At 41.6% G+C, this 11,449-nt stretch overlaps 1 protein-coding gene across 2 annotated transcripts in view; it reads right to left on the reverse strand.

Moving 5' to 3' along the window:
* Positions 1-9,601, reverse strand: part of ABCB7 (ATP binding cassette subfamily B member 7) — a 35,593-nt gene extending 25,992 nt beyond the window's left edge. The window contains exons 1-3 of one of the 2 annotated variants that reach the window (XM_086850129.1): positions 9,401-9,601; positions 3,556-3,633; positions 1,932-2,018 (exon numbers count right to left, since the gene is read on the reverse strand). In XM_086850129.1, the coding sequence (XP_086706255.1) occupies positions 1,932-2,018; positions 3,556-3,633; positions 9,401-9,574 (339 nt within the window). In that variant the 5' untranslated portion in view covers positions 9,575-9,601. Of the gene's footprint in view, positions 1-1,931; positions 2,019-3,555; positions 3,634-8,957; positions 9,253-9,400 lie in introns of those variants that run through there. The other variant, XM_086850130.1, reaches the window with a different exon arrangement.
* Positions 9,602-11,449: the final 1,848 nt, after the last annotated feature.

Here is an 11,449-nt window from a genome sequence, read left to right on the forward strand (position 1 = left end):
TGCAGAAGCTGCTATAAAAGGGGCAATTTAAAATGTCACTCCCAAAGTCAGAATGAACAGCCTGGTTTGTCAGAAAAAATCTGGAACAGGGAAAGGTGGAATAGAGCTGACAGGTATCTCACCTGCAGTTCTCCTAAAAGTATAATCCTAAGGGGAAAAAATGTGGTAAATGGGGTGCCAGTATTTTTACACACTTGTATACAAGCACATGTATACATGAGATACAGGAACTGCACTTGGAGCAACAGAGTATTTCCTTCCCTTCCACAGTTTTGCTGAGAAATTCCTGGCAAACTCAGTATTACCCTGTGTTTTTCCACTCTTCACACATTTCACCTCTTCCACAGCTGGTTCCTGCTGCCTTCTCCTGGACAGCTGGTATTTGTTTAGTTAGACAACAGCCTTAACTGACCACATCCTTTATTGACCTTTATTGGAGTAAAGGAATTAAGGGATTGATTCATACAGGAATAGCTCAAGTAATAGCTGAAGGGAGAATGCCAGCAAATTAAAAAAATTTCATCTGGCATCAAAATTTTTGGATAACATATTGCTATAAGGAACTTCCAACATTCCTTAAGGCTACTTGTGTTGCGCTAAACAGAACTTTCCATTTCCTTTCTGACTAGAGAAAATCCTGGAATTTAAATATGTGAAACAGAGAAGGAGAATCAGCTTCTCTGATTTAAGTTCTTTTTGTCCAGGAAATCTCTGAAAAGAGCTTACACCTGTTGCAAGGACGGTGTTAAAATGAGTCTGAAGTTAATGTTATATGCAGAGCCACTGGTACCACTGACTGAAGATGGCAAATTATTTTGTTTCCCCCTGTGCCTCATGCAGAAAAGATCACAGATGTTTACTGGAACAGGCTGGCTACACCTCAGGTCATGAAATTCCCCCTTACTATAAAACATGCACCTCTCCTGACTTCTGTCTGTAGCAAAAACAGGTCTGGATTCAATGAAGGGACAACTCTAAGATGAAAACTTGAAAGAAAATCCTAAGTTGAACTCTTCAATTTCTTTACAGTTGAGGCTGTAGGAGAGACATCCTCAGAATGGTTAAACCAGCAAAGCGGCCCTGAAAGACCTGGATTCTGAAACTGAAAATTCAGTTTGTCATCAATGTGGTCTTCACTAATTTTAGGCAAGATTCCACCCAAGTTTAAACAAGTTATAACCATTCACACAGAATGATTCTGCAAATAAACAAAGCATCAGAAATAAGTGTGCCCAGGAAATGAGAAGATGCAAGTTCTGTACACTCAAGAGCTTTGCTTTGGAAATTTTAATCACACACTTGATACTGTCCTGTTTTAACCAAAAGTTTGCCTCATTTTCTGATTGTAATCAGTTGATCTAATAAAAGATCAATCTTTTAGTTGATCTAATAAAAGATACTTTACCTCACATACCACCATCATTATTTTAATGTGCTTCCTGAATAGGAATACAGTCAAAATATTATTAATTCCAAGTAAAAATACACAGTTTAATTACTTCTCTCCCCTCCCATTTCAAGTGTGATTTTACCAACTGATGCAATAACCCATGAGCTGATTTCTAGTATCCTGTCTGCCAAGTCACAGGGAAATATCAGTCACAAACAAGATCAACAACCCAGTGAATGACAAGAAAACATATTTTCCATCAAAAGAATCTAATCCAGGCCAATTGCAAGGGACTGTGTAACAGTAAAATGGTATTTTTAATAAAATAAATAAAGCCCTTCCACACCATTATCACAAACATTTGGTGATTCAAGAGCTAGCAAGTCTACACTGACAATTTAACAGTATCTACTACAATATTTATATATCTACCAAGTGAATTTTGGACAATTTGTTCCTTGAGGTCTTCAGTTTTTAGGTTTTTTGGGAAATCTGATAACATTTTTTATTTAAAGAGCAATAATAATTGAACAAGTTTTACCCCTTCTTTTGGATCTGTGTGAAGCCCTCCACCAGCATGGCCGTGCCAACACATCCTCTTCTCTATCAGCTGCCACCTGGGCAGGATCTGTGTGAAAATGAGAAGTTAGTTTGCAAGAACCTCAGGAAAAAAAAGGAACCTCAGCAGAAAAAACTACTGGCCTGTTTTTCCTCCCTCATCGTCAAACAGTTTAAACTTGCTTTAATACAAAATCTCACCTCCCTCTAAAAACTTTGCCTTGCTTAAGAAAACAATAATAAAAAAGGGATGTAATAATCCTAGCAGCAAAGAGCATATTCCAAGCAGCCAGGAGGGAAAGATAGCAGATCCTTAAATATTGAAAATGAACTGAAGAACACAGAAAAAACCTTGAGGTTTTTTTTATGGAAAAAAACATACTCAGGCACATTAATAGGTAAAGTGGAACACATTTAAGCAGTAATACTCTCTTCACGTATATGAGTAATTTTACTTAAGGGCAAAATAAGTAGATAAATCTGCATAGATAGATAGATAGATAGATAGATAGTTAGTTCTCTTTCCTGGCAGGGTGGGATGGGCACAAGTAGTCTCACTCCAGAGGCCCTGCTGCAATCCATGTACAGGGACAATTTGGAAAAGAACCTGCTTGTTAAAAACAAATGCTCGTTTCTTTTAGCATGTTGCCAAGATTCCCTGGAGATAACTTCTGAATTTATTTATGCATGTAGATGTACTAAAAAATAACAATTCACTACCACCAGGCATTTTTCCAAGTTCAAAGTGCCCACCACAAACAATGGACCTGTTAAAGCTTTTCAATAAAGAATCTGCTTTTTGTTTAAAAGGTTTGCTACATTTTGACAATTTCCAGGTTCAAGTTACGTAAAAGCTCATTAGCAATCTTATTTTATAGATGTTGGTTGATAGCAGACCCCAGGGTTTCCCAAATTAAAATGTCACTTTTTACATTTTAAAGAAAAACCTCATAAGAAAACCAATCTAAGTAGATTTCATGCTTTGAAGTCACAATGACCCTCAAAAGATTGTAGCTACTTAAGTCAGTTATGAGTGGTTATTATTTTATAACTAAAAACAAAAAAGAAAAGCAAGACAAATACATTTCTCAGCTTCATTCAAATAAGTATGTTACTCAGAAATGTGTCATAATCCTTCCATGAACAGGAAAAATTGCATCTTCCCTGTGTTTGCACTGGTTTTAAAGCAAACAGACCTTATAGGAGTAAGAGCCTGACATTCTGGCACTCAGTTATGAGAATATTCTACAACTTAAGCAGAATTTTGAAGGAATAAAGCCCTACATATTGAAGGAAAACTCAGAGTTCCCTACCTGGCTCTTCCTTACCTGGGTATTTTCTGTGCTTAATAAATTAATCTAAGTATCACCATGCAAAACCTATTAAGAACTTTTAAGAACTCTTTTTTGAAGCTATTGTGTTATCATTAGTTTGCAGAGATTCAAAAAGACTTCTAGAGGCAGAAACATAAGTTGCCATTTAACTTCAGAAATGTAAATAGTGACATTAAAAAAGCCAAAACTAACAGCCATCTAAACTGAAAGATTCTCCAAGGGCTTAAGTTTCTCATGACCTGCAAGTTAATGGATGGAACAATTTATACCCACCTCTGAATGCTCCAATAATGGCCTTGAATAATTCCCTCCCAGACTATGCCAAGATCTTTGCCTGGAGATTGGTGGAATCTACAGAATAAAAAAAGAGAGGAAAAAAAAGAAGGGAAAAAAAAAGAGAGAAATGAGAACAGAGTCATGCAGAACATGCACTTCACATTCAGAGAATATTCATCTAGTTTATGTAAACAAGCATCACATGAAAAGAAGGCAGATGGCTTTGTTTTTTAACAACTGACCACAGAAAAAGAAAATTGGTGGGGAGCAGCTGTAAAATAAATTACATTCACACATCAGAAATGCTCAGTGACAATGAACTGAATTTCCCTTCCCCGAATCCCCACTCTCATCACTTTGTTTCTTAAGTACAACAAAAGCCCAGTTTTCCCTTTCCTCTCACTTTAATTTTCTCCCAGGTTGTCTTCTGAATTCTTTTAAAAATAGTCTTTTGTCCTGTTTTTCATTAAGAAATGCTATTTTTATGCTTATAGGTTCTCAATTCCTCTTAGCTCATGCCATGCTTGTCTCCAGAAAGCAAATCAAATCTACAGCTTTTGCCTGGGAAGCACTGGGACTATGAGAAAGTGGACAGGGCTGGCAACAAGTTTTAGGTTATTAGGACACAATATATGCAATATTCACAGATCCTTCAATGCACCTTAACCTGTAACACACAGCTGGCACCAACTGTGCCACACTCTACCTTGCAAAGCAATCAAAATTTTTATGTTTTAAAGTACCAAAATAGTTGAAAAGGATTATTTCTTTTCCTCAGAGGGACTGGCTGGCAGTGCTTCCCCATGGCAAAACACAGGGACCTCTCCTGGGCAGCACTGATGGTGCCACACCAGCTCTGACACTCAATATTCAATCTTTCACTGTTCTGTTACAGTATTAACCATACCCCTCACTCCATATAATTACACCAAGAGCAAAAGAGTCAAAGAGCTGCTCATCAGCCCTTAGCAAAGGACAAATAAGAAAAAAAAACCAACCAAACAAAAAAACCCCTTGATCATAAAAAAGGTCAATTTTAACCTTGACAAACAGCAGCACCATCATATTTTATACCTTGCCTTAAACATCCTTTTCTTCCTAAGACATATACCTCAAGTAATAATTTCATGAGTCATTTCAAAGAAAATTAAAACCATTTCTCCACAAGTCATCACATGGACCTGCTATTCCTAACATTTCTATTATATGACATTATATACAGAGAAAGAATGAACATCATAATTATAGATTTTGCATTTAGTAGAGCTAACTGGCTTGGGTGAACCATCCTGATACTTCCAAGACCTGGGTTAAACAAAGTGCATTTCTAAAGCACTTCCTTGTAAATGCAATCATAACTCAACAGCTTTGTCCCAGAACAAAGGATTCCATCTAAAGCAAGACACTTTCCACAGGAATGATGACAGTGTAAACAGAGATAAACACAAAATATAATGGGAAAATTATGATGCTTCAGCAGTATTGCAAAGTAGCTAATCACTGTTTTCTAGAGTGTACCCACAGGACATTATAAAAATGTGTTACTAAAAATCCATCTCTTTTGACCTCAAAATTCTCAGAGTTCACTTCTGACTAAAGCAAACAACATCACAGAAATAACTTCTACTGAAACACCAGCAGATCTGGTCTCAATTACTGCATTAGATAGACAGCCTGATTTCTTGACCAAAGCAATGAACTGTCATGGGGTTAAGGCAGCAAAAACATTAAAGGTTTTGCACAAGATACGAAGAAAAACTTGTTCTTATTTTCAGTCTTGAGTCTGGAACACTGGAGGTATCAATCCTCTCTCAAGCTTTTGCTAAAAAACAAATGTGGGCAAAGAAACAAAGAGTTAAACAAGGTGAATAATTTCCTTCACTGGTAATTCCTCTGGCTGTCACAGCACTGACAGCAAAACTGCCCAAATGAGAGGGGCTGAAGCTTTCCCTGCCACTCTCCACACATCCTGCAGGAAGACTTAGGACTCCACTTTCCCTCACCAGGGCTCCCAAGAGCTTTAAAACTACAAAGAAAAGCCATATTTGAATCTAATCACAACACATAAAAGAAGCAGGTTATTGCTTTAAAGAACCAGGAGCATGTCCTACTTATTTCAGAATTTAAGAAATAATGCAGGGAACTTGAATTCTGGCACTTCCTAACTCCTGAATGCCTGACTCTGCACCATTATGTTCTTTTAATGTATTTTTGGATATGATTCTATAAACTCTAAAGGATGAAACAGATGTCTAGTACTGATTGCACATAAAAATCATGTTGTTAAAGTGTCATGACTGTGGGTAGTAGTTAAAATACTACAAATGCAAACAAACAACAGGGATTAAACACATTTGTACAAGGTCAAGCCCACACTAAGAAGCTTCTCTCTGGAATATGATACGTTGTGCTCCAAACTGCACTCATCTCATGAGGATTTTTTTTTAAACTAATTGTAACAGAGAAGATAAGTGAAGGTGGGATTCAAGTTCCTTTGCAGCATTTAAGTCCCACAACTAATCCTACTGCATTTACATGGCAAGAAAAGAAATGATGAATAGAAAGGAGTGGAGGAAAATGAGAGAAAAAGGTGAAAATATTCAGGTATAATGATAGGCGAAACTGTCACCAGTATGAACAATATAAACTTAACTGGAGCTACATTTAACAGTGGCCAATGTGCAATTGCTCTGGATGTGTAAAGAGCAAAGGAAGGGACCTTAAAGCTCATCCAGTGTCACCCCCTCTGCCATGGGCAGGGACATCTTCCACTGTCCCAGGCTGTCCTGGCCTTGAACACTTCCAGGGATGGAGTATCCTTCCTCACAGCAACTTTTAATGTCCATTTTTATAGGCACAGATATGGGATTGCTGCTCTGCTCAACAGCAATGCCTCCTCTCTAAAGGGATTTTGAAAATTCAGGGAATTTCAAATAGCCCCTTCCAAAGCAGGTATTTGCCAGTGAGGATTGTTGACTGCCTGAGACTGTCCAACTGCACCTTCAGAGTCCAGAGAAGAGAATTTAGCAATGCACACAAACACATGAAATGTCTGCAAAATAAGTATCAGTGTGATTTTACAGACTAGACCAAACGTCAGGTGAAAATAAATAAATAAAAAACCAAGCTAAAATATAAATAAATGTAACAAAAATACCTGAAACTTCACTTGCAACCCCTTCCAGAGCAAGGGATAATATTAAGTTATGCAGAAGAACAAGCTCTTTATCAATGGCAGCTGGAAGGGCAAGATAATGGAAGGAAAAAGTCTCTGTTTTGTACCGTTACAGTTACAATAACTTACACAGCCCTGCTTTCTACAACTGCCAAAGTTCTTCCCTAAAGAAACTCCTCAGTGTATTTCTTTGCCTAAAAAGATTCCTAGCAAAATATAGTTAAGGGCTGTTTGACCTTTCCAGTCAGAAGTTGTTTTCTTTCCATTTATCTAATTTAACTAATTTTTATATTCATTTAATTTCCATATTTACACTGAATAGAATTTGCCATTGCTTTTAATTTTGGATACAGGCAAACTTTTACAAGAAAACCCAAAAAACCAAAAAACAAACCCACAAGTTTCTTAGAAAAAAAATCAACAGCAATTGCTCAGTTACTCATGAAAATTTATCAAGCCAACGTGCCAGTTCTCTACTCAGCAGAGATCCTAAATTCCAAAAACAAGTTTTGACATGATGAACCCCTGCCTGCTCCAACCACAGGAGGCTGAACTGAAGGAGCTGAGGTAATGGAAATACAAACTGATCTCAATATCAAAAAAAATGAGGCCTAATCCCAGTTCCACAATATTTATGAAACCATTTTTTTCCCCCTCCATAAATTTAGCTTTTTTCCTCTTCAGCGTACAAATGTTACATGACTTAGTATTCAGAAAAGCAAGACTCTAATCAAAACTACCAAAAAATGTAAGTATGAGGGGAAAAAAAAAATTTAATCTTAATGCAACAGCACCCAAACAACTCTACTGTATTTTACCCTCATGGCAATAAGTGCCATAGAAAATACATATATTGTACTATAATACAATTAGGCTTACAATTAACTATAAGCTTAAAAAAAATTACAACGGACATGAAACTATGAAGACAGGAGACCAAGTACCACATGAATGCAAAGAAGAGTAGAGGGATGAGTGGCAAGTCTTTGAAATTAACTTTTTCAAAAAGAATGGTTACAACTTTGCTCTTATGGTCACTTTACCAGAGCTTCTTCCTTCCTTTAATCCCATTTTTCCTCAGGAGTTAAGCTATGGCTGTACTGTTCACCACTTTGAGCTGTAACAGGCACAACTCTTGACTGACCCAGTTCTGCTGCCACAAACCTCTGCTATTTGTGTAATTACATCAATTAAAGCAGGACTGTGGCTGTGGAGTTCACTCCCCACCGGGGTTTTACCCCAGCAGTGAGGAGCTCTGGTGTAACTGTGTCCTCTGTAAAGTCCTTACTGTCAGGACAAAACATCTTCCTCTGTCAACAAACTTAATTAAACTTTTGAAAAACCAAAATTTTGAAGGGCACTATAAGCAAAAAGTCCAGAACACTTCAGTTTGAGCATCCTGTTAGAGTATTTAGTAAAATAAATGCTCTATTTCATGCATTTCGTGAATTCTAATTTTCAGCCAAATAGAACTTGATGCAAAAGTGAGAATTCATCACCAGACCGTTAAAAAATGCAGTCATTGACCACTTTCTAACACAAAAATGCCTAGAAACTAAAAAGCCAAAGAGATGAACACATATATATATCCCAAAGATGTAGTATTAGCTCTCTAGTTCAGCAAATCTAGTGCAAATCCACATTTAGTGACACGTGGCAATTAAAACTGATCAGCAGGGACTGGCATTTCTTGCATGAAAATAAAGTCATTCAAAAGCAAAGCAGGAATATAATTAATACTTCTATTCATCACCATGATAACATTGCTGTTTGTTCCCTAACAGCTGAAATACGTCTCCAGGAACACCAGATAATACTGAGTATTCAGGTATATTTTAATGTATGCAAATATATGGGTAAAATATTTGATCTGCATCGACTTTAGCTCTCAGCCTCTTGCACAAGTTTCAAAACTAAAACCTCCAAAATTTACCCTTTCAGTCCTGCTCATCTCATCTAGTAAGATAAAGCTGACTGTAGTCCTTGACAGAATTCTGCCTGTCAGGAAAAGCTAATCAAGGTGGGTGACAAAGAAAAGTTACTCATAAACTGCAGTATTCTGAGGGGATTAAAAAAGTTTATTACTAAACAGAATTACAAGCTGAGACTTTATGAAAGTTCATTCCCTCAGTCTCTGGGATACATCTCCTTAAGCCACTTTGAAAAATGCACGTGAATTACTGAAAGCTGGACTTAGTTTGAGATAAAGTACTTAATACTTTACCTGTATAAATAATAATTCACTAGGACATATTACAACTTTACACAGCTGACAGAAAGCATTCCAACTCCAACTCCCTTTCCGCACATAGCGGCAGAACCAGTTGTCAGCACAAGTTATTCACAATACACGTATTCAGCATCCGTTCAAAGACATTGAGGGTTTTAACGTTTGTCCCCAAAGAGACCCCAGGACACCCCAGGTCCCTCCGCACGAGAGGCCCCTCGGGTCCCGGCCTTCGGGAGCCGCCGGTCCCCCCCGCGTCCCCCGGGGCGGCGGGCGCCGATACCGGTAAGGCAAGGACGAAGCGGGCGGTGTTCGCAGAGCCAGCGGAGCAGTGCTGCGGGCACCGACGCCACCTCAGCCCCTCACCGCCCACCCCTCAGCCCTCCTAGCCCCCGGCGCCCCCTCAGCCCCTCACCGCCCGCCCCGGTGCCCCCACACACCTGTGCACCCCCCGGAGCGGCTCGGGCGCGTCGCCGCCCGCTCCCCATCGTCCCTCCGGAGAAGCAAGCGACGGCGGCGGCGGGCGGCGGGCGCAGCAGGGCCAGGGCGAGCAGCAGCCGCCGCTTGTGGGAGGCTGCGGCCGCCAGGCCCCGCTGTGCCCCCAGCACCGCCATCTTCCGAGGGCCGGGGCGCAGGGGATTGTGGGACGGCGGCGGACCGGCGGGAGGGGCGGGGCGGGGCTGAGTGCCCTGAGGGGAAAGGTCGTGCGGTGCCACAGCGGGGAGCGAGTTGGGTTGTCCTCGGAACCCTGGGACACCGAGACGGGCTGCCCTGGGCTTCCCCCTGGCATTCTGTGAGAGGGGCTGCCCTCCGCCATGGTGCCCCGAGATGGGCAGCTTTGAGCGCCACCACAGCACTCTGACAGGGGCTGCCCTCATATCCACAATGGCACCCTGAGAAGGGCATCCCTCAGCCCCACCATGGCACCCTGAGAGGAGCTGCCCTCATTCCCCATGGTGCCAAAAAAGGAGGTATTCTGAGCCATGGTGCCACCATGGCACCCAGAGAAGGGCAGTTTTCAACCCTACCATGGTGCCTAGAGATGTGCAGCCCTCAGCTCCACCATTGGACTCAGAGAGGAGCAGCCCTGAGCCCTGCCATGGCACTCTCAGGGGGGTTGCCCTCTGCGCCCTCATGGAGCCCAGAGATGAGCAGCCCTTGGCCCTGCTATGATGTCTCGAGAGGGTCTCCTCAGAGGAGCAGCCCATGGCCCCACTAAAGCATGCAGTGAGAGGAGCTGTCCTCAGTCCATGGCAGCATCCAGAAAGTGGCTGCTCTCAGTCCTGCCATGGCACCCTGAGGGGGACAGGCACACCCCTGCCAAGCTGGGAGTTAACCAGGCCCTTCTGAGCCAGAATTAAACAGGCCATTCTGGGCCATGCCCCTCTCAGAAGGCTTTCTGTTCTGACTGCAGATAAAAGCCTTCTCTTTGGTGCACTGTGCTGTTGGAACAGGGGTGTCCCCAGCACAAGCCACACAGCTGCAAGCATCGCTTATGTTGGTCAGCAGCTCTGTCAGTATTTCATACAGGGTACTCCTCCCAAGCTGATGGTAGCACTCCCACACTTTGTCCTGATGCAGCTGGACACACCTTGCTGCAGACAGAAAGAGGTGCTCGAGCTGGCACGCAGTCCCTCTGGATTTTGGGTCCCCCACAGAGCAGCTGCCCAGTCAGTTTCCTTCCATGGGGTGCAGAAAAGCCCTGACCCCCAGCACCAGAGGGAAAGGTGAGAATGACATGTGGGATGACACATCTCTGCACAGACCTAATCCTGTATTCCACACCCTTCCCAGGGTTAAGTTCTGAGCTACCTCAGAGGCCTCCTCCAGCCCACACAGCTCAGCCATAGTTCCTTTGAGGCAGAATCATGCAGCAAGAGAACGGTTCCTAATTAAACACCCACTTAGGAAGATGGAGCTATGCCATGGATTACATTTCTGATGGCCTATATACTCCCATGTGATCAGCATGCAGAGCTGTCAGAAGGCTGTAACTCTGTGTGGCATTTTTAATCACATGAAGATTCCTTCAAAGCTACCAGAGCTTGACTGCTGATGCTCTTGCCTTGAGGGAGAGTTGTAAGCTCATTTGCAGGGGAGAAAGACAGACAGACAGACAGAAAGGAAGAGGACAATTGGCTTAAAGTCGATTTTTAATGAGGCAGGATTTCTCTGGTCTATGCTTTGATACGCAACTTTGCTCCTGACCAAGATCCACTTCAAATGACAGAGGTGACATTTCTCTGGCACTAATCTAATTCTTCATCATAATTGCTTTTGGCAGAGCTGGCTCTGAACAGTGCCGCCCCGTGGCATTGTTCAGAGGGATAAACAGGAATTCTGGGCTTCTGGCTTCCATACATCCGCTTCCTTCCCTATGCTCTGCTCTACGTGGAAGTTTGACCAGGCAAAGCGGTATAATCACAAATCTGTCTGGGATAGCCTGGACAGACAGGCTGGCCAACACAGCTGCATTGTTTGAGTGATTT

The sequence above is a fragment of the Cyanistes caeruleus genome, chromosome 14 (genome assembly GCF_971803275.1).
Source record: "Cyanistes caeruleus chromosome 14, bCyaCae1.hap1.1, whole genome shotgun sequence".
Taxonomy (NCBI): Eukaryota; Metazoa; Chordata; class Aves; order Passeriformes; family Paridae; genus Cyanistes; species Cyanistes caeruleus.